The 27,673-nt window shown below is 47.2% G+C and overlaps 1 protein-coding gene across 1 annotated transcript; it reads left to right on the forward strand.

Annotated features, from left to right (window-relative positions):
• Positions 1–3,471: 3,471 nt before the first annotated feature.
• On the forward strand, positions 3,472–24,884 carry DMBX1 (diencephalon/mesencephalon homeobox 1). The gene is given in 6 exon segments (XM_065071464.1): positions 3,472–3,591; positions 3,594–3,665; positions 17,291–17,456; positions 21,340–21,518; positions 22,712–23,066; positions 23,539–24,884. Coding segments are annotated over 6 exon segments (1,278 nt in total). The 5' UTR covers positions 3,472–3,486; the 3' UTR covers positions 23,940–24,884.
• Positions 24,885–27,673: the final 2,789 nt, after the last annotated feature.

Here is a 27,673-nt window from a genome sequence, read left to right on the forward strand (position 1 = left end):
TAAAATTCACACAAAACAAAGAGGGACAGAAGGCGGGAGTTAATGCATTAGCTGTTTAAAACATAACCAGCTTGGCTTGGATTTTAGTCGTTCTAAAGGCAACAGCCACGATTTGTGTGCAAATGCAAACACACAATTCTGTGTATACGCGGGGGGTGGCGGGGAGAACATGAAATACCCAGAATAGGGAAATTACAAATGTTTCTAAATAAAGCGAGGACAGCACAATTTTCTTCCGACATTATGCCCTGATCGTCCCACTGAGTTTTTTCTCTCTCTCCAAAAGCAGTTTTCGAATTAAAAGTAGCAGCTGTTCTTCCCGTCATGCAGGTGAGAGTGCACACAAACATGAAATTCCCGCTTCACGAAGGAAAGACACAACAAATGATCTTTGGAGTGAATTTTTTGGTACATGTATAGAGCCAGTCGGATAACCAAAATATTATCGGTAAAGTTATGGAAACTTAAAATGTCCTTTCTGCTTGGTGAACTAACAAATTCCCCCCCACCCCGTCTTGTAGCGCAGCATCAAGTCAGGGTGGCAGATTTATGTACTTTCATATTTGATTTTGTTCTGCGATGTAAAACTTACATACATACACAGGAGGAAAAAATAATTAAAAAAAAAAAAATTGCCCGATTTCTGCCCCTCGTCCGCCGTCTTTTTACTTTTTTATGTATTTATTTATTTTATATTATTCTTGTTATTATTATGTTGATGGTGGGGGTGCAAATAGTCATTTCTCTCCCATCCGAGACGAGATTTGGGGTCGGACCCGGTGCTAGCCGCAAGTTTGCGGAGCCCCGGGGAGGACGGGGCAGCTCTGGAGGGAGCCCGGCGGGGATGGGGGGTCGTGAGAAAGACACCCCCCCCCCCCTCTCTTTACAAACCGCCCTTTGCCGGGGCTGCGTTCCCTCCTGCTCAGCTCGTCTCCCTCCCTCAGATCCCCGCGTTCTGGAGAAGAAACCCCTGTTGTCTCGGTACAACTCGTACCGATTTCCTGGTGCTTTGCCCACATCGATACCTTCGGGGAAGCTGAGGGGGGAATAACTGTGATAAATCAGTCCTGTAGACAGAGTGGGGTTACTTGTCCGAGTTGCGCTAAATGCACTGTTTACTCGTTTCTGCAAAGACTCGCTGAATTAAGCGCCGTTTTTTATGTATTGAGGCTGGTTTAAACAGCAGAAATCCCGTCAATGGAGAGCTCGGAAAGATTTTCTGAAGAAAGAGGGAAATTCTTATTAATTCTTCGGGGGGGGGGAGGGAATTAAAACTAAGGATTTTTCATAGAAGCAATCACAAAATCTCCTGTGCTTAATAGCTCAGCGAGCAGAAAGGCGAGACAATGGTGAAATTGCGGTCGGAGGGGTTGGGATTTTGTGCCGGGGCTGCAAGCGACAATTCAGAAACAACCGGGGAGACGCGCTGCCCCCAGCCCGATAGACACAGTGCCCCCCGCCGCGACACACGGGGAGACCCTTCCTCATGTTAAACGAAGGAGCGCTTCACAGTTAGCCGGTTAACTTGAGCAGATTTTTGCACCCCAGGGTCGCGGTTTGTGCCGCAGCTCCTGAGAGCTACAGGTCTGCGGGGCTGCTCCCAAACAGGCTTTGGGTGCCAAGGGGGGGCTTGCAGGAGGCTCGCGGAATTTTGGGAAGCATCGTCTGCCTGCTTCCCGCCTCCCCCCGTTTCAACTCGTTGTGATTAGCAGAGTAGGGAAGGTGCCGGTTGCAAACTCCGCGGAGAGGGGGTTCCTTTGAGGAGTCCCCTAAAATAGCAAGGAGGGTGATTGCCCATGGGCTTTGCGGACTGGTGCCCAGGACAACCTGGACACTGCACCCCGAAAAACGTCTCCGAAAAGCGATAACGGCAATCAAAGCGTCGAGTTTTTCCCAATCGGTTTCCCGGCCAAAAGTGGGTGGTTATTAATTAGAGGGTGCGGGGAAAGGCAGTGCGAGGGGCTCCCCTCCTTCTCGGGGAGCAAGAGGGACTTTGGAGGAGCGAGGGCTGGAGTAGATCAGAATAGATTTAAATAGACTCTCCCTCCCCTCTCTTTCCCGGGACAATCACTTGATACCCCATAACCTCCGGGGAAAAAAAATAAATAAATGTGATATATATACATGTACAACAAAAATAAATACAAGAAAGTGGAACTTGGAGACTTCTGGTGTCCTGAGCCAGACCGAGCCTCTTTTTTTTTTTGGTCAGAATTTGTACAAAAAATCAAGCTCAATTAAAAGGTCCTCTCCCCCCATCTTATTCTTTCTTGTTTCCTTAATTCCTGTCTAAACGGTTTTGCTCTGGGAGAAGAAATCTTTTCTATAGGAGGGAGAGAGGAGGAAAAAAAAACCTTCAAGAAGAGAAGGGTATTATTGTTTTAATCCTCTTACCCGCAGTCATTTTAAAACAGGGTGTTTTGGAGCCTGAAATGGCGTCTCGTCTCCCAATCCCATCCTAAATCCTCCTGGGCTGGGAGAGAATCTAAAGGCAAGGAGCTGGCATCTATTAGCAATCTCTCTAAAGGCTTTAAACTGCTCTTTCTGCTGCGAAGGCATGGCAAAGCTGAAAAGCAAACACAGCCACAGCTCCAGTTAGTGAGCTATGCCAGATAACCAGCCCGGCCCCTGGCCGGGAAGGTACCTGCGAAAATGCCGCAGAGAAAAAGAAAATGAAAGGAAAGGAAAAGATGGTTTTCCCCTTTTTACATCCCGAAAAAAATAATAAATAAAAGTATTTCATGGGACGGTATTAGAAAAAAAAAATGAAAAGCGGGAGGATGCGTTGGATGGTCGTTCCCTCTGCGCCGAAGCCCCGTGGCCTCCCCTCCTTGCCCACTTTCCCTCCCGCTCCTTCCCTGTCCCCCCTCGCACCGGCGGAGCCGCCCGTGTGCTCCCGGCTGCCGGAGCGGGGCTTTCCCGACGGGGCGGGCTGCGGACCCGCCGCCCCCAGCTCCTCTGGGCTCCTTCCATTATTGTTAATTTTATGTCTCCGTGTCGTGTCCGTCTCCCACTCCCCCCGTTGTAAAGAGTATCCGAGGTGTGCAGCGGGCTAAGCTAGCACAGCGAGGGGGCAGGAGGAGGGTGGGGGGCCGCGGCAGCTCTGTAATTAACTCTGGGAGATGATCCCCCACCAGCGCCTCCACACAGGGGCCATCGGCAGAGAGGGACACTCGAGGGTCTGCTCCAGCGCGGTGCTAAGCAGGGGGCGGGGGGAGGCCTCCCTCCCCCGTGCCTTACGGACCCCATCACGCCCCCGGCCCTGGGTCTAGCCCTCCTCCTTCCACCGGCATCCCACCCGCTCCCAAGGATTTAATTAGGCGTTTACACCTCGGCTTGGAGTAAATGACTGGTAAGAACGGGGCGGGGGGGTGGGGGGGAAATGTATCAGCAGCCTCGTTTTGATTGACAGGGTGGAGGACCATTGAAAATCTTGCTGGGTAGCTCCCGGGTCGCTATGAAGCTCCTTTTAAAAATCCTTCTTCAATGCAGCCTCCCGGTAGATGGCAGCTCCGCTGGGCGCGGAGGCAGCGCGCAGGCAGCGCGGGCGGATGGAGTAGGGCGGGCCGGGGTGCAGTGCCGCGCCCGCTCCCCGCGCGGGCCGCGCTCCCACTCGTGTCACCGCTCCCACGGCGGGCGGAGAGGCTGCGCCGCCGCTGCCCCAGGTAAGGAAACCCTCCCACACACCCCCTGGGCAAGTGCCGCTCCGCGTGGGTTGGGAGTGCGGGGGGAAATAGGACGAGTTTGGGGTTTGTTTGCGAGGAGGAGGAATCTCTCCGTGGGGGAGTCCAAGCCCGGCGGAGGAGCTGATGGCAACGATGCGCGCACCGCGGAGGAGAGGAAGCCCAGCCCGGGCTCCAGCGCAAGTCCTTTACTGTCCTTTTAAAATTATTATTATTTCTTTGGAGTATTTCGCTTTCTCAGCAAAAAAAAAAAAAAGGCAAAAACCCAAGCACCACCCCGGGGCCCGGCTCACACGAAACGCGGCGTGGACTGGGGCTGTGGGCCCGCTCCGGTGCGCGTTTAGGCAGCTGGCGGGGAAGAACGGGGTGCAGCTCTGCTGAGGGGGGGGTGAGGGACGCGCATCCCTCCGTCTGCCGGGCCCCGAGGGGGAAAGCACAACTTTCCCCGCCATTTACATAACGATGTTTTAATAAGCCGCGCAGCCCGGTGAGAGCTCGCCGAGGGCAGAAACCACCCCGAACAGGAGCCGGAGAGGCGGGGGAGGTGGGCAGACGGCTCCGCCTGTGTGCGTATGGGGGGGTCTGGGGTTGATTTGTTTGGTTGGTTTGGGGTTTGTGGGTTTTTTTTTTGTTTCTGTTTTTTCTTTCCTGACACCACTGGAAGTTGAGTGTGGAAGGGACGGCAAGGGAGGGCAAGACTCCAGCAGCGCTAGGAACCCTTTCTAGGGAAAATCACCCCCTACACCACCCCTTTGCAACGTTAGACAGCAAAACGGTCAGGAATCTGTCTTTAAAGAGCTGGGGGGGCCGCTCTGTGCCGCTCCCCGCACTCTCGCGGTTTAAGAGGTATATAAATCCCGGACCTGCGCTGTCAGGCTCACTTGATAAATTAAGAGCTTCGCAGTCGAAACCTAGTTACACCTCCATTATAGGGCTAACCAAAGGGGGATCAGCATGCATATTTTTACCGCGAGAGATCTCATACATCTCCGCCAGAGTCACCCCTCGGGCCATGGGATAACAGATAGGGAAGGCGAGGGAGGCTTCGCCGCAGCCAGCACTTGAGCGGAAAGAAGTCTGTGTCCCCACTTGGTATCGGGCTGCCCGGGCCACCAGAGAGCCGTTCTCCTTGCGGAGGACAAGGTGAGGGTGGGGGTAACCTCCCCGGCAAGGGGTCCCACCTTGGTGGGGGCTGGCGGACAGAGGCTCCTCTAGCCTAAAGCAGGGCCCTCGAGGAAGTTTCTCCTCCGAGCGAGATGTGGTTTGACTGCGAGACCCACCGTGGTTGCCCCTTTTTTCGGGTGAAGAAGAAGCAAGAAACCCCCCGCCCGGAGTCCTGTGGGTCCGCGCTGCCGGCGGTTATTTTCTTTCATTTCCAGGAGGCTGGGGGGGCGGTGCGCAGGGCTCAGTGCATCTCGGGCCGAGTCCTTGGTGTCCCCGAGCATCACCTCGGCGAGGCGGCAGCAGGAAGGAGGGAGGGGGCAACATTCCCCTTTTCCCGGCGGGATGCGCGCACCTAGCGCTGCCCGACCCCTTTCGAAACGAAACGCGGGCAGAGCAAAGCGACACCGAAGCCTGGGACCTTGAGAGGGCTCGACCCAAAACCCCCGTCTCCGGGAGGGGGGAACCTCGGCCGGAATCCCCCCCGTATCCACCACTCCAGCCGGCCGGGCTCTGGCTGTGCCCGCCTTCCGGCTCCGCTGCCGGCGTCGGGATCAAAAAGAAAACCAACTTTCCCCTCTGCCCCATCTCGTCCCCTCCGGCGGCCCCCTCCAGTTCCACTTGGTTAGCTCAAGTTTTCCATGTAAATGACAGTAATAAATATCTAATCATGTCCCGCAGCTATCGGCGGTTCGCCGAGCAGCCGGCATTAATGAGACATCCAGGGGAAGTGGGGGAAAGGAGAGAAGAAAAAGAATTAGAAGGAAGAAAGAAAGTATTTTCCGCTCTTCTCAAAGCGATGTCTAAAGCGAGGCCCGATAGCAGGGGGATGCTGGGGATTCGGGGGTGGCGCGGAGCCCCTCACTTCGTCCGGAGCGATCGCACCTGTGGGTCGAGGTCGGGTTCAAAACCCATCCCCTCTAATTAACCCCCTCCCCAAAAATCATAGCAATCCACTATTGAAGAACCGGCGGGCCCAGTCGCATCCCCGGCCCGGGGGCTGCCCGCCCGAAAGCCCCGCGGAGCTGCGTGTGCCCATCCCCGCCGTGATTCCCAATTAATGGGGCTGCTAAGAGCTTTTAATGGTGATGGGGGGTCGGCAGGGGGGAAGCTAAGGCTGAAATTAAACCATGAGAGTTGGATTTGTTCGCCTGACGCTAAACAAATGGAGTGATTACCTTCTTTCCAAACGCATCAGTCATACTACATTAAGTAGCAGAGAGCTAATTATCCCAATTAGGAGGCTGATTTATAATTAATGGCTTGGACCAAGTGATAATTGGATGTTAATGGATAACAGTTTTGTCTGAAGTAGCCTCTCGCTTCCCCAAAGGCAGGGTTGGAGAGTTCTTTTTTCTCTCTCCCTCTCCTCTTACTTCGGGACGGAACACGAAGCAAATGAGGAGAGAAACTTCTCGGATGGCTCGCTGGGGACCGTCCTCCCACCGGGCCAGCAGGTCCCGGGGATGGATGCGGCCGCCGGCTGCTTCCCAGCCGGGCTGGGATTCAGCGAGGTGGGTTGCGGGGGAAACCTCCAGCACCTCCATTCGCAAGATTTTCAAGCAATCCCTGCTGTTTTTTCCCCTCCCCTCGCCGAGCGTCTAAGCCGCGGACAGCTGACCCGAAGCAGCCGGGCTGTCCCATGTCCCCGGTGGGTGCTGTGTTCCTCACTCCCCCACAGTCGTGTCCTCGATGGGGGTCACAGGCTGAGCCCTAAGGGGTGCCCCAGTGTAGACGAGGCTGTCCCCCTGCCCTGCCTGTCCTAGGGAGAGCAGGATGGGGCTCACCCCGAGGAGCAGAGGTTCTATACGTTCCCTGGTCCGCGCTCCCGTGCAGGGGGAAGCAAGAAGTGAATGTGCAGTTTTCTCACTGGTCTGTGTTTCTCTTAACGGCGGCTCAGAAGTGACACTTTGTTTAGCTTTTCCCTTCCATGTTCGCTTTTCACCAACGAGTAAATCGGTACAAGTAAATCCCGGTTTCTCATTCGACTCAACCAGAGAGATGTGGACCTACCGCTCTTTGGCTTTCGGATCGTATTTCTAAGCTCGGTTTTTCTGTTCTAACTAAGAAACACAAGGGCAGAAAATTCCTCTAAGTGTAAGGGTTACTTCAACTCTGAATCACCCCATGACTGATGAGAGGTTGTATTGAATTACACCAACGTACTCAATGCAAAATACATCCAAAATCTTACAGTCAGTACACGGAAAGTCGGTTTAGATTTGCTTTCCAGCTTTCCCTGCTAATTTAAAGAGACCTTGATGTCTAAATGAGATATTCGCCTCGTGCTAACACATATCAGCAGCCCCTGCAGTGATCTTGTTGCTGTCTCAGAAGACGGAGCTCAGTTTTATGCAGCTGATGCAGATGTTGCTTTACGTTAGTGCCAGCCAGGGTCGCTATCTGCATCAAAGAAACGGAGCCAGAGGAGCTTCCCACAGGTCAGAGAGAAGGGCAGGCTGGCCAGGCAACTTTTGCACAATATAGTCATAGAGGGAGTGATCGCGGTGGGTTTTGTTCCCATTGTATTTATCCTTTAAAAGAACTTTCTGCTGAGAAAAGGGGAATTGGATGAAAAGAAGACGGAGTGAGCAGTTTCTCTCCTCTGTCATTATCACAACCAGCCCCGTCAAAACAAAGGTGCTACAGAGTAGACCTAGGACCAGGCTCTTCTGATGTGGCTACCTACTGGTTTTGCTGGTCAAACTAAAGGTAAACCCTTCAGCTAGAAGCAGCCCATGTTTTCTAAGACACCAGTTATTCTTTCCGTGATTTTTCAGGGGCATCCCAAAGTTCAGCTCGTCAAGTTGGAAATGCTTCTGCTCAGGTATTAATGGATGTCAGTCAGGTCTGAACCCTTTCAAAAGGTTCAGTGCTGACTTCCACTCCTCATGTGTGAACAGAAATGTCTATAGCTGCCCCAATTTCATTTGGCAAAACCACTGAAGCAGGGAAAACGCTGAAGAAAATTATTTCAATAACGCGCAAATTTTCCAACCCTATGAATCTGCTCATAAACTACCTACTTTGGGGCAAGGTCCATCAAAATATGGTTGTTGCAAAGAGGGTGGAGAATTCTGAAATGCAGCTAAATATCCAGGAATTAATTAATGGTGCGCTGGGGCTAGCCAAACCCTGTCTCTTTCTGCCAGTTCGTTCCAATCCAAAATCTACTGAAAATGATTCTTTTTTTGCCCAGGTTTTGGATCAGACCCTTTATAATTTCTAAGGAATGTCTGGTGCAGATATAGCTCCTGGGAAGGAGGGAGGCTCTGAGGGCGGACTGGGAGTAGGGCTGGGACCAGGAGGGGCCAGCAGGTCTCCAAACGATGGGAAAAGCATGTTTACAGCCACAAGTCACGGGTGGGCCACAATACAAATGTGATTTCTTCCTGATAGCTGCTAGCGTAACTCATTCAGGACTTTTCTGGCCTCTGTGCGGCCAGAGTAAATGTTGACTCAAGAAATGCTGCTCTAAAACTGTCCAGATGCTAAAACTTAAGGCATAGGTTTGGGGAAGGGTGATGCTTAGGAACTCCACTAGGATCCTCCAAAAAAAGAGAAAGAGTTGGGCTGGGGAAGGGGAACTGATGGGTCTCAGGGTGTTGAAAGTGCTCCTGAAAAGGGAGCTGCAGAATCATGATGTCTTCAGCCATTTGACACCAACCATTTGGAGCACTGCAGGGAGCAGGCAAGGCAGCAGCTCTTGGTGTGTGTCAGCCCAAGCTGGGTAAAGGTGCTTCTGCTGAAGGACTGTACATCTGCCCTCAAAACCCAGCAGACATTTAGCTGCTCTGCCTGTTTTACAGCACACAGCTTTTTAGAGCTCAGGGCACCTGCTGGTGGCAAAAATATATTGCTTACCTTGGCAACTGCACTTCATTTGGTGTATGGATCCAAATGCTTACGGGAAAGGAAGCATTACGTGCACCCGCTGTATGCCCCAGCGTTCAGTGCCTCGGCTGCAAACTCCAGTTCGTGGCCTGTTTTAAGGTGGTACAAGTTTTATCCTCTCCCTTGTAAAAGCCATTGACCTCCAACAGCTTTTTCAATGGTACAAATAAAATTAGCGTTATCACTTGTAAAGAAGGAAAACTCAAAATTCTGTCTTATTCTTTTAAGGTATTAAAAGTGCCTCCCAATCGCATGGCTTGCTGGAGCTGCCTTTCAGGACTTTTTTTTGGTTTGCTTAAGGCAGGACTTGTCTGCCATTTTGCCTCATGGCTGGTCTTAGTCTGAGCAGAAGCAATTGCTACTGTGTGTTTTGTGACCGTAGTTTTGAATGCTACGAGCAGCATCTGCAGAGGCAGACACAGGGTCCAGCTGCACCTGCAGAAATGTCCTTGGTTCAGGCTCTCAGCTTCTGCCTCCTTTAAAATTTGCTTGTTCTTTAGATCTCTCCAAAATCATCTTCAAGAAGAATTGCACTTGGCATTGCAGCCTTGCAGCTTTTCAGCTAACCAGCCAAAAGAGCACCTAGGAAAGTCATTTTGTGCCAAGTGGGTCAAACTCCAATGATGCGGCACAAACCACTGCATTTCACACGGATGTGTTGCTCTCTCCTCCTTGTGTGTGTATCTAGATGCGCTCAGCTTAACAGCCAGACCTTACGGTTCCATCTTAATGGTTACTTAATGAACGGTGGTGGTAGGTGGAGAGGTTGCCTTCTGTGCCTCATCCCAGTCACTGCCCTTGGAGCCCATCTAGACTGAAGCATCACACTAGAAGCACCTGGAGCAAGTGCAGGTTCCCTTCCGGCAGCCCAGCTCCCAGGCTGGCAGCACCTGGGACCAGCAGGAGAGGAACTGGGAATGTCTTCAGCTGCCTCGGCAATCTTTACAAAGCTTATCAGCCAGTGCTTCTTGCAGTGACAGATCTCTATTCCTAGGGCTCAGGGCTAGACTGTAAGATCAGCATCCTGGTTGTGATGATCAGGACAGACAGAGGTTCTGATCACTACCGTCACAGGCTTAAAAACACAGTTTGACATAGAACCTTGTTTTGTTAATGAGACCATGTCACGGGTAAAATCCTACAGGATATTGCTCCATCTTCCAGGGACAGTGGAAATTCCTGAACTGCCACAAGCAGCCCTAAGGACCTGTTTTCAGGCCCATCAGTTTGCTCATGCAAGCAGGTGAAACTGTGTTGGGGGCAGTGAGCAAGCAGTGAGCGCCCCCTCATGCTGCCAACTGCCCCGAAGGGCAGAGTTTGGGAAGACTGGGCCTCTCCCATCGTCCAGTTTGGAATTTTTCATTTGCTGGCATAAAACCAAACAAAATTATGCTTCTCAACCAAAGCCATTTTCACAGAGATGAAGAGCTGAGCCAGACAAACCAAGAGCAAAAACAACCAAGCCAGAAACATGCTTGTTTTGGAAAGGATGAGGGAGAAAATGTACTTCGTATAAACACCCAAGTTAAACACTTTAAGCTGCCTGTGAATCCAGGAGTTTGCACACCGCTTTTAGGTGACTCCGAGTGCTGAAGTCAGAGATGCTGTCAGGTCTCAGGATGTGAGAAGCACGGGTAGGTAGGAGCCCGGCTGCAGCGGGTGCTGCGGTGTCTCACACCCACGCAGAGCCGGGCTGCCCAGCAGCCAAAGTCCTCAGAGTCGGTCTGGGCTGCAGGGTTCAGTTTCTATTGCACTATTAATCATAAGAAATCTGAAATGCATGGGTTTGTTTGTGGGTTGTTTGTTTGGATTGTTTTTTTTTTGCTGTTGATGGAACTGAAAGCAGAATAAGATCCTGAAGCTAGAGCCAAAGTGACATTCCTATTTAGAGCTTTTCTTATTTACCCAGGGAAATGTTTCTGCTTCAATATCAATTACAAGGGCTTTTACCGAGGGTTGAGCACCGCTTCGAAGGAGGGCAGGGACGTGTGTTTATACTGATTCGATCTGTAAGCACCGATCATCCTGTGTAAATTATGGCAAGCAAGAGATTTAGCACCACAGTGATGTTTAGCGATCCCAAACCTGGCTCTACACTGCAAATTGCTGGGCTCCAAGCCTTCAAGCTTATACCTGGCTCAAAACCAGAGACTTTGAGATCGTCTTTATTATGTTTTATTGTATTTTGGACCTTGTAAGCCTGCCATTTGAAGCACGCCTCTACAAACAGAGGAGCTGGAAAGTCTTTTGCCCGGAACTGTCTAGTCAATCACTTGGCTCTTTTATCTGGGGCTTGGGTGGGGGGAAATGATGATTTCACAAAAGCTTTACATAAAAATCACAGCAACTGATGCGAGTTACCTCTGTCAGCCAGGGCCCGTTATCTCAGCCACTCGCAACCTGGTGTCTGAGTTTGTAGAACCCAACAATAAAACCTCCCAGTCTCAGTAGGATGCTCTGAGCTTTGTTCTATAAAACACATACACCCTCTCACATCCTATTACGCTTGTGCTATGGAGAGGTGAGCATCACAAATACAAGGTGCAGCACTCTTCAGCAACACGGCCCCGATGGAGGCAAGTATTTGGCAAGGTCTAGCCAAAAAATCCCACCTTGTCACTAACTGAAAGTATTTCCAGATTTCAGCTGCCAGCAAACCTCCTGGTTTTAAGAAAAACATCTTTTTCATTTATACTAATGTCAGTAGCAGTAGCTAAAAGTGCTCGGTGAAAATTGGTGTAATCAGCCAGGTTTTGCTTTCAGTGGGTTGCGACTTGTTCAACTAGATCAGGTGTAACTGAGATCTCACCCTGTCCTAAGAAATTAACTGCATTTGAATCCATGCATTTATACAGGTGTAAACAGATTGCAGGAAGATTAGAAATGGGGAATCTCATTTTTTTTGAGAGCTGTTCCCAATTCCTTTACTTCAGTTATAAGAAAAGCCCTTCGGAAGCCTGTTTTTATGGTGCGTGGTGCTCTCAGACTTTGACATTTGAATGAGAAAATATGATATGTTGCAGTATTTCAAATTATTTATACTTCATCCACTACAAAGGGGAGATTGCTAATGTCTAAGGAAACAATCTCATGTGAGGAACAAAACTGATTTATGACATGCTGGTTATTATCTTCCGTGATTTTGGACCTTTATATGTCTTTATAAGATTTAGGGATATAAAAAAAAAATAAGGTTGAAGAAAACCTCTTGCAAGGATCATTTATTCAGAACCCCCCAGGTATGTAATTCATTTAGTACAAAATACATACAAACCTGATGTCTATGTATGGAGTGAGCCTGTTTTCCTAGACTGTCAGATAGGTAAAGACAGAGATTCATTATTTACCTTGTCAATTTAAAGTGGTTCTGAATAAGGACTCAAAGCATATAAGCATAAAGCAGAACAGCTCCAGGAGTTGGGGGCGGGGGGATATTTTGTTGTGATTTTATTTTCGATATTTATTACCAACAGTAAGAAGGGGGATGTTGTTAGCACAAACTATTTGCTTTTATTCCCCATTAGGAAGGAACAATGGGTTCCTGCGCTTTGCATAAACACAACAACCAATTCATAACACCCAAGCAGGCACTTGGGCTAGAGGACCACAGCTTTTCTTCTGACCTGACAGGGCTGCTCCTGTTTGTTTCCTGTTACCTACAGGACCCCAAACACCAGAAAAGAGCACCAGACTTTTCTCTTGGGACTTTTTTGACTGATGCTTTTCCCATGCTTAAGCTGTGTCTTGCATCAGGATGCAGATCAGGATGCAAACCCGAGGCGGTGCCGAGCTCCTCCAAACTTCAAATGCATCCTTGGTGAATCTCTTTTCATCAGAAATTAGCTATGGTATTGAAATTAACTTCTACCAATGAGTTGTCAAAATCTAGGTGTAACTTTCTAGTACAGCTCTAGAACGCCTCATACACATCCCTACCATCACCAACCCTCCCTAACTTCTGAAAGATTTAATGAAATTATAATGTAGCACCCCACAGTGCCCACCAGTCAAAAGCAGGCTCTGGTATCCTCTTCTTGACTCCTCTATGAAAAATTTAGTCTTTTAAACTCTGACCTCACAGGTTTTATTGCCCTGTTCTTCATGATGGCACTTGAGCATCTTCTGTACATCAGTGAATTAAGTCTTGGTACCTTTTGGAATTTGGGGTGACTCAGTATTGGGAAGGACCAACTGAAGAGAAAACAAAACATGACCCAAAGCCCCTGCAAAGCTTCAAGTCCTACATCCAGCCCCAAACTCATCTCACCCAACAGTGCTTGCTTGAGAAGGACAAGTGTCTTGTGCTGTGTTTTCACTTCAACCTGGGAAAAATGGCCAGAATACACTATTAAAGAAAATTCCTCCATCCTGACGCAGTTTACATTTGGGCTGGGATGGAGGGGAGTGTATTTACTCCAGAATAATGCACTTGAGCAATAACACTGCCTTGGTTTAAAATTCCTCTCCTCCAGAGCAGCATGGCACAGGGGGCTGCTGGATGTCTTCATTCAGGACAGCTCAGCACAGGAACACGCTCTCCAGCACTGACACGAGCTCTGTGGCCAGCACAAGTTACACTTGAGTTTGCAGGCTGCAGGGATCAATATCTTCCTCCCTCGATGAGTTTTGTCAGTTCTGTATTTTTGTGGAATGCCCTGTGTACAGCTGGTGTGTGAAGCCAGGTACAGACTGATTATGTTTTGATTGGGGGGGTAAAAGAATCCCAGAATCCCAGAATGTCAGGGGTTGGAAGGGACCTGGAAAGCTCATCCAGTGCAATCCCCCCATGGAGCAGGAACACCCGGATGAGGTTACACAGGAAGGTGTCCAGGCGGGTTGGAATGTCTGCAGAGAAGGAGACTCCACAACCCCCCTGGGCAGCCTGGGCCAGGCTCTGCCACCCTCACCATGAACAAGTTTCTTCTCAAATTTAAGTGGAACCTCTTGTGTTCCAGTTTGAACCCATTACCCCTTGTCCTGCCATTGGTTGTGACCAAGAAGAGCCTGGCTCCATCCTCCTGACACTCACCCTTTATATATCTGTAAACATCAATGGGGTCACCCCTCAGTCTCCTCCAAGCTAAAGAACCCCAGCACCCTCAGCCTTTCCTCACACAGGAGATGCTCCACTCACTTAATCATCTTTGTTGCCCTGGGTGAAACCCAGGCTGGCCTCACCCTATAGACAGATTTCCCTCTCACCTATTATTCTCCTGCACCTTTTCTCAGGTTCCATCTCGTTTTTCCACCACTGCCAAATCTTTAACAATCTCTGATGTATGAAATCAGGGTGAAGCATCCCCTTTCTTTCAGGATGGACCCCATGTTATTCTCCCAACTCTATCAATAGCTACTCAAACCTGTACCGTTCCACAAAGCAGGAGCTCAAACTTCGCTCTCATCCTCCTCCCGGTTGCAGTTATTCCTGAGGCCCTCCAGCCACCCAGACACATAAAAGATGCATTTGCAGATTTTGAAAATTAAAACCATCTATACAGCCAGTGGGGAGGGATCAGCTTATTTGGTTGCTTAATGAAATATAAAGATTATTTTAACCAGTGTAAGCACTATTCGACAGCTTGTGAAACACAGTGGTGGCTTGATGAATGACTTTCTCCATTAAAAAAAAAAAAAAAAGTGCTGCATGATGTCTTTTAAATATTTAATTTGTTGGGGTTGGAGTATGCTTGGAGCTGACAGTTAAATAGGAGATGTTTGCAGTCTCAGTTAACTTTGTTTATTAGGTTGAACAGTCTCGCTCAGTAAATGCAAGATATCTCCTTTTCCCCCATTTTTTTATACTGAATCTGGGATGATACATTTGCTGCACAAGCGGGTGGGAAGCTCTGCCTGTCTGCACCACGGCACATCGGGAAGCAACCACTGAAGCTGGGATGGTTATCGACTCCTATCATGAGTCCATTATTATTAAGTTCCCTGCTTTTAGTTTCTTTTAGTTTTTAATTGATGCACTTTTTTCTATGTCGCCCAGAAGAGTTTATTCAGATATACACGTGTGCAAAAAGGCATCTTGTAACAATCAACTAAACTGAAATCTTCCTGGAGCAAGTGTTTCAGTGGAAACACTGTGCCCCATACACAACACTATTGGCAGTGTCCTTGGAAGATTGTAGAGCATGGGAAAATTGCCCTCCTTTGCCTCTTCATCTTTCCCTTAATGTGCCAGCTTAGTACACAACATGCAAGGGGGATTAGAGAAGAAACAGGTATTTCTGTGAGTTGGGGGTCAAACACACTTGGCCTCTCACGTATCTCCTGGCAAGGCTGGGCCCCGGCGTTGATTATCCAGTGTCTATTAAGGACAGAGGTCCGGTAGCAGCCTGGGACAGTTAATAACTTCTATGTCTTCAGATGGTTTGCATGAAACATGCAAGAACTTGATAAGCTTTGAGACATCCACCCCGCTGACCAAAGCTGGTGGAACCTGCAGGTCTTCTCCAGGTGATGGGAGATGTCCCCTGTGTTCAAGTTGATGGCACATGTCATTGGGACACAGTCTTGTCCCTAAGTATGTGCTACCAGCAGGAAAGCTGTGCAGCCCAGCAAAGCAACACCCTGGTAATTTTGCTGTGTACGCGTCATGGTGAAAATAGAAATGCCGAAAATCCGTTGGCACATGAAGTCCCTCATCTTGATCAGACAATGAACAAACAATATTCGTAGAATCATAGAACCATTTTGCTTGGAAGAGATCCTCAAAATCATCGAGTCCAACCATTAAATTTTGGCATTGCTTAGGTTCCCTAAGCTAGATTAGAGCAGAGCTACGGCATTCTTGTGTTTAGGTCAGCATCTGAACCAAAAATATCCATTATCACACTGGTTCAGCCTTGAACAGCGTTGGCTTTCCTGTTAGAGTGAATAAAACCTTGATAGAGCATAGAGGAAGGTTAGAACTTTGTTTTGAGGGTGTCTTTGCTTTTCTGAAAACTAGGGTAAATTTTTTAATGAAACATTTTGAAAATGAATTCAAAATTAACTGTCTAGATACCATAAAGCAAAGCAGATGTGATTTTTCCTTGCTTTTCACAACCAGCCACAAAATATGTCTCAGGCACCTTGAAGTGCATTCTTCAATCAATTGGCTATTAAATAAAAACTGTATGCCTGTACTTTGAAGTAGGAGGTAGGGTGTTTTGTTTTTTTTTTATATGAGATGTGGTAGGAAAGGACATGACTGGTAACATTCTCTGTGGGCTGTAAGGATGTGGCTGGTATTGTGTAAAGTGAGGTGAGATGCAGGTTCCTTCCAACTTGAGATATTCTACAGTTCTATGGAGTTGCTGGATAGCCACCGAGCTTCTTTTAGGGGGGTCTAAAACTAAAGAATAGGGGAGTGAATCCAGAGTGTGCTGACAGGGAGACATAAAGCAGGTGAAGGTGTCATCAGGTTGTGTATCAGGTATTTGTGGTGTAACCACACCTGGATGTCGCCCTGCACCCATGCTCTTGGCACTGAAATGGTGTGGTGGCAGACCAGAAGGGACTCCATGGTATAGATCCTTTACACGCCCAAATGAAGGTCTTTCCTCAGCACAGAAAAAAACAACAGATGATTTTTCATCCAAATTTTTGCTGTTCAATGCATCCGGTTTCTCCTAAAATCGTGCAAGTTGAACCACCTCCCTCCAGTGATCAAAACTGTTTTCTAAGAGATTCCTGTCTGCTTTCCTTAAGTTAGTCCAGTGAGACCTCTTTCTCCAAGTGGTGTGACATCTCTGACTTTCCAGATAATGATGTGCTAATGTAAATTGTGTCTTAAAATTTTTCTTTTGTGGCAAACATTTCACAAGTTTGTATTCAGTATCTAATAAACTACAGAAACAGCATCCTGGAGGCCCTCAGTCATTTATAACAGGGATAAATGAAGCATCGCTCAGCTTTTGAGATCAGTATTAGCTCAGCTTTACAGATGGTCTTGTAAGGAAAACCAGCTTGAAGTTCCATGCAGAGCCCACAGTAGAAAAAAAGCCATTAGTTTTTTGAAATAATTTCCTTGCTATTGAGCTATGAAATGTCAGTATTTATTGCAAACCTTAATTGCCTCTTTAGCCGTAACATTTTTGGTCCTATTACATTACAAATGTATTTTCTTTAACACCACATGTTTGTTTGCTTTTGGTGTTTTGTTTGTTTATTTTCAGTATCATTTGTGGGTTTTTTAAGGAGAAGCTTAAGAAAAATGAATGGAAATAAATTATGCCTGAGTGAGTTCAGATAATAAAGATTATTTGATATTATATTAAGGACATTACGGAACAGCCCACTGTAGGCAATGACAAGGATAAAATCCCAGCTAGTTCTGGGATAGAGCTAGGTTGGTTCCTTAGAAATAGCAATAATGTAATATATTTTATTATGGTATGTAAAATACAATCCTTTCCTGACTTTGCTCATCATATCATGAATGGCTTATAGTGGGGTGCTCATCTCTAAGCTTGAAAGCCAGACTGGTGTCACTGGTGCTTTAGGTCTAGATGAGATATGACACGTTCTTAAGCACCCCTCTCCTCTGCCCACTGCTTTTTCAGGTTTATGTCGCCATGCAGCACTATGGAGTGAACGGCTACTCCCTCCACGCCATGAATTCCCTCAGCGCCATGTACAACCTCCACCAGCAGGCAGCCCAGCAAGCCCAACATGCCCCTGACTACAGGCCATCGGTGCATGCCCTCACCCTGGCAGAGAGACTGGCTGGTAAGAACAACTCATGGCTTTTGCCACTTCCTGGGAAAGAAAGCAAACAACCAAACAAAAAACTAAACCCAAAACCAAACAAAAATCCCCCAACCTTTGTTGCTCTTTACTCGGGAGCTGGAGCATGATGTAGCCAACTGGAATGGTGCAGTCCCCTACACTGGCCATGTGGCCGAGCCCTGACACATGCCCTCCAGTGTTTGCTGCCAGTGCATCGCTGCATCTTGCTGCAGGCTGGGGAGCCATCAAGGGACTATATGGGGTTGAAAACAGAGAATTAAAAAGACACCAAAATATGTTTTAACAAGTGAAAGAAAAAGAAAGGCAGAAAATTTTACTTTCTTGTTAATATACAACAGTACAATTAATATAACCACACAGTGAGTTGTATTGCCCCATCAAGGAGCCCATGGCTTGTATCCTGTCAGCTCCTGTGATCCCAGGCCATAGCTTGTTCTTCCATGTTGCCCATTCTTGCAACTATTTTCCATTTTATGTCCTACCAAACACTTTTCCTCTCTGGAAAATGGTCTTCATTTGGATCTTCTTTTGGTCTCACCTTGACCTATTCCTTCCTGGGAATCCTTGACCTCGGTATGGATGATGATTTCTTGCAGGTCCTGCTGGCTCCCTCTCTGTTGCTTTTACCTTCCATAAAAGAGCCTTTTTAGGTTCAAAGAAAGTCACAAGTGCCTTTACCCAGGGAATGTGGGGTCAAGGAGACCTGGACTCCAATCCTGGCTCTATTGCTTGGCTGCAGAGTGACGACAGGTGGGCACTTTCCTTGTCCTGGTCATCCATCCCCTCTGCCCTTCACCATGTAGATGGTCATAGGGGAGCAGACGGTCCTGAACTTTGCAAGGTGCCTTGCAGACCTTAGGTCTCAAGGTGCTGTTTTCTGAGATGCAAGGACCTCTTGAAAGATTTTTGTAATCTCCTGTATCTTTTAGAGTAGAGGGTGGAGGACTTAGTGTCTTTGAGCCTAACTAAGGTAAAAACAGAGAGAGATTTTAAAAAGAATAATAAAGTTATTCTTATATTCTTGACTGGGAGATTCAATTGGATTTCTGACCTCTTATCTTTAAAATTAATAACTCACCTGGAAGACTTTTCAAATTAAATTCCACGGTCCCCTTGTCTTCTTATCGTTGGCAGAGTAGTCATTATATACCTACGAGCTGGTTCCTTTGCAGTTGCTTCACATTCTGTTACTTCTGAATATCTTTTGGTGCAGGTTATAGATCTCATTTGCCTTCCAGGGACAGTCAGAATAAAGCAGCACAAAAGCAAATGACCTTAAGTCAGAAAACAGAGGTTTCTGATTGTAACTGCAATACCTTACCTGCAATTTATATTCTCCTTCTTGCACAAAGCCCGAAAACATAGTTAAGACATTAAAATAATTGCTGGTTGGCTCTCATTGGAGTGGCCCAACTTAATGCATGAGCTGTCACCTCTGGGGAGCTGGTAGGTCTGACCTCTAGAAATTGGGGAATATTCCAGCCTGCAGGTAGGGTGTTTAACCAGTGTCCTTTCTTCTGATTTCTTGTACTTGAACCACAAATTTAGCTTTGTAAAACATTTCGGGGTATCTTCAGTTTCTTGTTCTGGAAGATCCCTTCTCCTCACGTGGCCGCACTGTGAGCTGTGTCTGAATGCATCAAGGACTGTCTCTTTGCCCCCAAAGTGGCAGCTGTTACCAGCGTTTTAACCCTCTGAGGACCCAATATCTTGAACACGAGAGCCTCTTGTATGCAACCAATACTATATATTGTATTTGGCCCAAGACCTTTAGCCTGATCACTTCTTTTCCTGGTTGTGAAAATCACGTGGCTTTGGCAATCGCCCAGAAAGGCGCTGCGGATGCCGACATAGAACGAAACAGCTGGATGTTTGGAAGAGGAACGCTCCAGCGGTGCAAAGCTGATTTGTTCTGCTCGTCAGCCAGTGTACTTGGAACCTGGTTGTGTGGTTCTGGACTGACAGCAGGATTGGGTTTATAGTTTACATTCATGCCATGATGCTCGTGAAAAAAGCACGAATAAACAACAGCAAAAGCCTTCATCTGACTCCGTGTGCTGCTGGTGCTGACTTTTCTCCCTGTTAGGTGGTTTTCTAGTGTGTTCTTTCCTTCCTTCTACTGGAACTCACATTCTTAACTGAATTTAAAATGTTACCAGACATGGCTCTTTCAGCATTTCCTCTTTGAGAGCAAACCTCTCACCAGACTGTTTCGTTCCAATGCTGCAGCACAGCATGTCCCAACTTGCATAATAAAGGTTTGTTGTTGTGGGTTTGGTTTGTTGTTGTTCTGTTGTTGTTGCTGTTGTTTTCACTTGGGAGTAACTTATTTTCATTGATTTAAGTTTTTCTCCCCCCGATAGCCATTGTGCAATAATAGCGCCTCTGGTAAAAAAATAAGCCTTTTACTGTTGGCCTCAGATTTTCCCCAGTCTGAATTTCTTCTCTGCCCTCAATTTTGCAAGCACAGCTTGCGAAGTGAGACCTTCCGAGTAGCTCCTCTACTGAAAAGAGCTCAGCACATGAGCTCTGGGCTTGCAGTCAGTAGGGCTGGGCTTAATTCCTGGCTGGTGTTTCCACCTCAGACGCTGGAGAGTGTCCACGCTCAGTAAAGCATGTGCTTTCAAGCTACACACACATCAGCACATGAGCTTAAGTGCTTTCCTGAACTGCAGCCCAGAACAGCTCTCCATGTCTTGAAGACTACAGTGAGCTACATGCAAGACACTAAAAAAGAATCACAGAATCCCAGAATGTCAGGGATTGGAAGGGACCTGGAAAACTCACCCAGTGCAATCCCCCCATGGAGCAGGAACACCCAGATGAGGTTACACAGGAAGGTGTCCAGGCGGGTTGGAATGTCTGCACAGAAGGAGACTCCACAACCCCCTGGGCAGCCTGGGCCAGGCTCTGGCACCCTCACCAGGAAGAAGTCTCTTCTCCAATTTAAGTGGAACCTCTTGTGTTCCAGTTTGAACCCATTACCCCTTGTCCTATCATTGGTTGTCACTGAGAAGAGCCTGGCTCCATCCTCCTGACACTCACCCTTTATATATCTGTAAACATTAATGAGGTCACCCCTCAGTCTCCTCTTGTCCAGCTCCAGAGCCCCAGTTCCCTCAGCCTTTCCTCACACAGGAGATGCTCCACTCCCTTCAGCATCTTGGTGGCTGCGCTGGACTCTCTGCAGCAGTTCCCTGTCCTGCTGGAACTGAGGGGCCACAACTGGACACAATATTCCAGGTGTGGTCTCACCAGCTCAGCCTGGTTTCTGGGAAGATGCATCTGATTAGATGTCTTCTAATGTAGTGGCAGCCAACAAAATGAGCTAGAGGCTGCTGCATTTGAGCTGCATGGACTCTTCCTGCAGATCAGCGTATCATGGCAGCATTGAAGCCAACCAAAGCTCTTTTCAAGGAGAACATGACACACAGTGTCGAGCCCTTCTCTTGATTACAATGCTTAATCTGCCCACATTGTTTTTAATTGTGTTTCTTAATGAAAGAGGTTTATTGCCACAGTGGGGTCTGGGCATCTGCACGTCCTCTCCTACTGATATTGCAGCAGATTGGCTTATTTCAAACAAATTTAGCATTGGAATCTCAATAGTTTCCACAGCTGTCATAGGAAGAGGCTCCCGCTCCAGAACAGGATTCCTAATCAGAGATTTTATCTCCTCATGCACCTCAGTGAACCACCAAAACGTGTGTTTGTGTTTTATTAGATCTAGAATAATGAAAAAAGAAAAAGAGTTTTGTAGGTTTATCTGGTGTTAGCGAGTGCTCCGTTCGACTGTCAGCATACAAATTCCAATAATTAAATTGGCCACTTTTCTTGTCTTCCAACGGCTGTACATTTCAAGACATCATTTTGGAGGCACGTTATGGATCCCAGCACCGCAAACAAAGGCGAAGTCGCACGGCCTTCACCGCCCAACAGCTGGAAGCACTGGAGAAGACCTTCCAGAAGACTCACTACCCAGATGTGGTGATGCGGGAGCGGCTGGCTATGTGCACAAACCTACCTGAAGCCAGAGTCCAGGTACTGAGATTTTGTGGGTTTGTGAGTGAGGATGTTTAGAATAGAATGGCATTCCCAGAGAGCTGACAGTTTCCTTGGCCTTTCACAGTCTTCCTGTATAATCAGAGATTTGGGGGCAGTGAGTTGTCAAAGGCAGGGGTGGAGGGGAATAAAATCATCTGAAGTCACACATCTGCTAAAGAAACTTTTAATCCACACACACATTTTTTAAATTTAGGACTGACTGAAGTGCACCCTGTTTTTCATTTGTTCCTTCAAGTTTCTTTGGGGGAAATTTTAGAAACATCAACAGAAGTCCATTATTTATTTATTTGTGAGGCTTTTCTGGCTTTCTCAGAAGAGCAGAAACCCAAGTAATCCCAGCTGCTCTTTTCCACCAGTGTCAATATTTGTAACATCTCACGCCAAGGTTGGTTTTTGTTTTGGTTTTTGTTTCAACTAGCACAACATGCTTCATAACCTGCTGGTGGGGAAATTCTTGCATTACTGAGCTATAAAAGACTAAATATGAAGTTCTTTAGTGTGAAGTGGATAAATAGTCGAAAAAAAAATAGCTCTTTTATATAAATGTCAAGACATTTTGATTTTCAAAATTTTTGTTTCGTTATCTAACTAACCGAAAAACACTAACAAGATTTGCAAACATATTCCTTCCAAGCCATGTCAACTGATTTAGGTTAAAAAATATGGATTCTCTCCTCCTTCCTTGAATTTGGCTCTAAGATAACAGCTAACGCCTGTAATGACTTGTTTTGAGTGTTTTGAGTGTTGCCGACATAGGTTTTTAGTTTAGAAACTAACAGAGCATTGTCCTGTAGGCCAATGTAATGTCATCAGACTCAGCCATAAAACATTCTGGTTGGGAGCAACTGCTCAACCAATTCAGAAAAAAAATAAGAAAACAAATAAAAGAAAACAAACAAGCAAACAAACCCACACCACCGGTGCAGTGGCTTAAAGAATCAACACAAAGGCTGAACATTTTTAACAATATATTTGTTGTACTGTTTGTAGAAGCACTGGAAACAGGTCGAGCTCTAAGATCCACTGAAGTGGAATGATGTTTGGTCACAGTGGGCTTGCAGTACCTCATTGCTTCAGGTTCCCCTGGAGTTCCCTGGATGAATGATGCTGAGTTCGGCACTAAGCAGGATTCTCACCATTTTTCCCCCTTGCTGTTTGTGGCATTGCAGGTTTGGTTCAAGAACCGGAGAGCCAAATTCCGGAAGAAGCAGCGTAGCCTGCAGAAGGAGCAGCTGCAGAAGCAGAAGGACTGTGAAGGGAACCACAGTGAGGGAAAGACGGAGCCACCCATGCTGGAGACCCAGGTCACCACCCCAGACACCGAGAAGGTCCAGAGCCTCCCAAGTGAGGTAGGCACGGACCTCAACCTAACCCTGTCGGAGCAGTCAGCCAGCGAGTCAGCCCCTGAGGACCAGACTGACAGAGAGGAGGAGTTTAAAAGCACCTTGGATGAATCTAAAGTGGACAAGAGCCCTGGTGTGGACAGCAAGGCTTTGAACTGCAAGAGGGCAAGCCCAAAAGCAGGTGAGGAGCAGCATCTTGATGGGGGTTGGTGTCAGGACCTGGAGTTTCCAAGGGGGTTGTTGGTGGTTGGCTATAGTCACATATTCCCTGCGGCGTGGGCGCTTGTAGGTAGGCTGCCCAGACTTGTCGTCTTGTCCCCAGCACTAAACGGGACCCTCAGAGGGCATGATGTCTGTTGTAGCAAGAGCAGAGAAAGACAAAAGATGACCTGCTCAGATTAGATTTTGGGCTCACCAGTGCCCAGCAGCAGCAGGAAAGCCCTAGCAAAGAGGTCAGCCCCATTTCTATGCTGTAAGATGTGTAAGTATGGGACAGACACATTTAGCTCTCCTGGGCTAACATAGGCCCTCTCATTTCCTCTCCTGATGCAAAATAGAAGTCCATGCTGCAGGTTGAACCCTACTGTGGTGCAGATCAGCACCTGCCTCCAGCCTGTAGAAATAATCCACATCCCCTCTGTCTCCTGCTACAGAGTCCCCAATCAGCGCGACAGTGACACCTTCATCCAGCAGTGGCCTGGCTCAGACTCACTCCTACTCCTCCTCCCCTCTGAGCCTCTTCCGCCTGCAGGAGCAATTCCGCCAGCACATGGCAGCCACCAACAACTTGGTCCATTACTCCTCCTTTGAAATGGGGACACCGTCCGCCATGCCCTACTTGGGCATGAATGTCAACATGGCGCCACTGAGCTCCCTGCACTGTCAGTCCTACTACCAGTCACTATCCCATGCTCAGCAGGTCTGGTCCTCACCCATCCTGCAGGCCTCCAGCTCCCTTCCAAGCCTGAACAGTAAAACGACAAGTATTGAGAACCTAAGGCTCCGGGCAAAGCAGCATGCGGCATCCCTTGGGCTTGACACCCTACCCAACTGACTGCCCGATGAGCTACCATTGCCCACCAGAAGATGCACCAGAGGTTGGCACTAGCCATGTCACTCCTTGAACCTGCAACCACCATCTCATCTCTTCCTGGAGTAAGGTGCTCCCTTTCAGGGAAAACTTTGCATTTATTAACGTCTTCTTAGCACCACGGTTGCATCAGACATTGGTACTGGCCTGGTCTTTGTTAACTATTTAAGGAGGAAGGGGGAGAGGATGGATGTTTAGACAGACGAACTGACCTCTGGACTGCCGTGAGTTAAGCCTGTAACGTTCAGGAGAAGCCCCCGTTTCCTCCTCCCCGCAACAATGTGCCAGCTGTGTTATATACACCTTTCTTGTTGTTGTAGTTGCGTTCTTTGGGAAAAGAAAGAGTCCTGCTTTGTCTTGTATATAATTTACAATGTTGACAGCACCCATCACCTGTGTGTTACTGTCAGTGTTACCGAACTGTGACCTCTTTTTGCTTTTATTTCCCCTTCCTTCTCAGTTTTAGTAGCTAGTATCAAAGATACAAATCAGCCATCCTCCCAACCTCAGCTCTTCTTGGGTCAGTGTCCTAAAGGTGTTTATGACCAAGAGAAACAATTGTGAACTTCACCGCTCCACTTCTCCCTTCTCTGCTAAAGCCAATTTTATAATAGCTGGGAAATGATGTGAAGGTGAATTTCCTGTTTAAGCACTTCAGATAAGGCAAGCATTTTTTGTTTATTTTTTAATAGCACTTGTACAAAGAGAGAGGACAAAACAATGGCCAAATGCTGCTGTCTGGGGAGAAAAAGGAAAGCCAAATTCATAGGATTATTTTTGATCTAGATTGTTTCCTCTTTGATCTTCAGTGAAGTGTAAATTCCTCTGTTTACAAATTACAGGGTTTTCTTTTTGGAGAGCATTTTGGTTCAACTTTGACTATAGAGAATAATAAAAACTTTGTATGAATTCCTGGTGTGTTCATACACCATGAATTACATGGTTCTTTAACAAAAACTTGATTAATGCAAGCTGTGTTTAGAAAAACGCTCTGATCACCAAATTCTACCCTCAAGCTCTGCAGCTTCAGAAACTGGTTAGCAAGTGAAAATGTAACAAGTGAAAAATGCTGCAATGCTGGGGGCAAAGCAGGTGATAAGCAGGGGCTTTATATTCTCTCCATAGTCTCTGGAGCTGAAAGGGAGTAGATAAACTTGCCAAAAATACAGGTTTTGCAAGTAACCAAAATTCACCAGCTTCAAAATAATTTCAGTGAACATATTCAGCCTCGTTTTATTGGAACGACAAACCCTTCGTTCAACCTGGGGTGGTTTTCCTTGTTGAGAAGCAACATTTCTGCCGACTCAAATGACGTTTTCTTTTGCCAAGCCAAATAAATCCTTTGAACCCGCTGCTGCCATCCTGAGAATTAAGAAGCGATAATATCTAGATCTAGGCTCTAATGTTACTTAAGACCAAAAACAGCCCCGACTGACTCTGGCAGGTGCTAGGTTTGAATCCCAAGTGTGTCAACCAGGTCTGCCATAAACACACTGGGCAGAGCTGTGTGAATTTGCTGAAGATCAGCTGGTCCATATTTGACCAGATCTGCAGCCCATGGCCCTTCTGGCTCCTACCTTGCTTCACAACAGGGCAGAAGCCAGGGGTCAAATTCCCTCTTAAAACAGGTGTGAAAGTGTTTTCAACTCCACTAATGCCTCTTGAAAAGCCATCTAATGCCTGCAAATAGACACCTAAGAATAGCCAATTTTGGTGGGAAATGATGTTTTATCCCTCATAAAGTTTTATAAAGAGCAGAGCTCTGAAGAGAGCAAGTTCATCAACTGCACCAGCTTCCAAGGAAAATGGAGCATCTTCCTCAAATATTCCCATTCTGCCAAACACTTCAGTCCGGGGGTTTTCTCTTCTGCTTTAGTTTTCCTGACTTCGTCAAATCAACCCTTGTGACTGGCAGAGTTCTCCACTTTTTCAAAACCAAATGTATTCATAGGAAGTAGATTTTTGGCGGCAGCTTTCAAAGGAGTCTGATTAAATTAAAACCATGACAGTTCATTTACTGTCTCCAAAAAGACCCTTTGAAAGTCACAGCTTTCATTTTTTGTAGCCTGTCACCCAAACCAAGGATGTGAAAACAAAGCTTTAATTTTTCTCCTCCTGCTTCCTTGCAAAGTTATATTCACCTTTGTTCTTTTTCTGCCTCCTGCTAACCTCAGCACATTTGTAGGCCACGGAGTTGCTTTGCCAGAGCAGAGTAACTGCAAATTTAATTAATGCCCTCAGTCTAGACTGAGCTGATGAAGCAAACCAGGGTGGTAATTGGCAGTGAGACCAGATCTGGACTTCAGCTCTTTTTTAATTGATAAAGAGGCCCACGAAACTTCACCTTGTGTCAGTGGGTGTTCAGGCAGAGAACAGGGTCGTAATCACTCTTGTAGCATCCCAGGTGAGGAGGGCATCTCTTCTCTGCTTGGGTACCATGGGGCTGGAAAGGGCAACACCAGCTTGGATCAGGGCAGATACAGCCTTCCCGTAGGTGCCACAGCATCCACCACAGGAAGGTCGAAACACATGGATTTATGCTCTGCTGCTACAGGGTGGTTGGACTTGATGATCTCTGAGGTCTTTTACAACCCAGTCGATTCTGTGATTCTATGGGGATAAGGGAGTGCAGGAGATAAGTTCTCTTGATCCAGCGCTAGGTTTGCCATGATCCTCTGAAGGGAGATGAGATCCTCCTCATGGAGCCACAGAGGGAAACTCCTCCCTGTCTTCACACATCTTGACCTACCTTGGTACCCGTCACCTTTCATCCCCCGTGGTATCACTGGCATCCTCACAGCAGGCTTGGAGCAGCTACTGGGAACTTCCCACGCAGGGCACCTGGCACATCATTAAAACCATGGACATCAGGATGAGACCAGCACAGCTTCGCAAGTGAACTGAGAAGACATCTGGATCTCCATCAGTCCCTAGGGATATCTGCTCAATGTCACCCTCATGTACCACTGCATGACGCAGCAGCTGACCGAGGTGCAGCTGCTCCTGCACCAGGGCATATGAATATTTCTCATGTAGAAATTATTTCTTCTTTTCTGAATCAGGATGAAAATATCTAAAATTTAAAAAGCAACAAATGAAAATAATACATTGCCTGAAATACGTATGAACTCCTGAAGTATTTGATGCCAAGTTTGAGTTTTGTCATCTTACAGCCAAAATCAAACATCCACGATGGGGGTAGGGTGATATGTAAAGACAAAATTGATTTGGGAATGTAAAAAACCAAGAATTTAGGCCCCTGGCTTGCAAAAGTTTAATAACAAATTATCTGTCAGAACTGACTCTTTCCTGCATGTTGTCTTAACGCCTCTGGGCTTTTGGTGGTTTTGCTGACAAAAAAACCCCAACAAAATACAGGGAGATACTCCCCATCCAATTCAAGCCTGTGTACATAGTGGGAAGGCTGAAGGGAGCAATAGTGCATCATTCCTATTTGAACAATGTGAAGATTTTTACCAGGTGGAAAGAACTCCTTCAAATCTCCCCTGATTCATGATGCTTTGCTCCCGTTCCTTCTATCCACCCCAGCTCTTTCGGAAAATGAGGTTGTTGACAAAGTCTCAGAAACAAAATGGAATGAGGTTCCTCTCTCCTCACTGTCCAGGCAGAGGTTTGATGCATTTTAACAAACATTGCAGCCGGATATAACACAGTTTCTTCCATCATGGGCATCAAAT

Source organism: Columba livia, chromosome 8 (assembly GCF_036013475.1).
Source record: "Columba livia isolate bColLiv1 breed racing homer chromosome 8, bColLiv1.pat.W.v2, whole genome shotgun sequence".
NCBI classification, from domain to species: Eukaryota; Metazoa; Chordata; class Aves; order Columbiformes; family Columbidae; genus Columba; species Columba livia.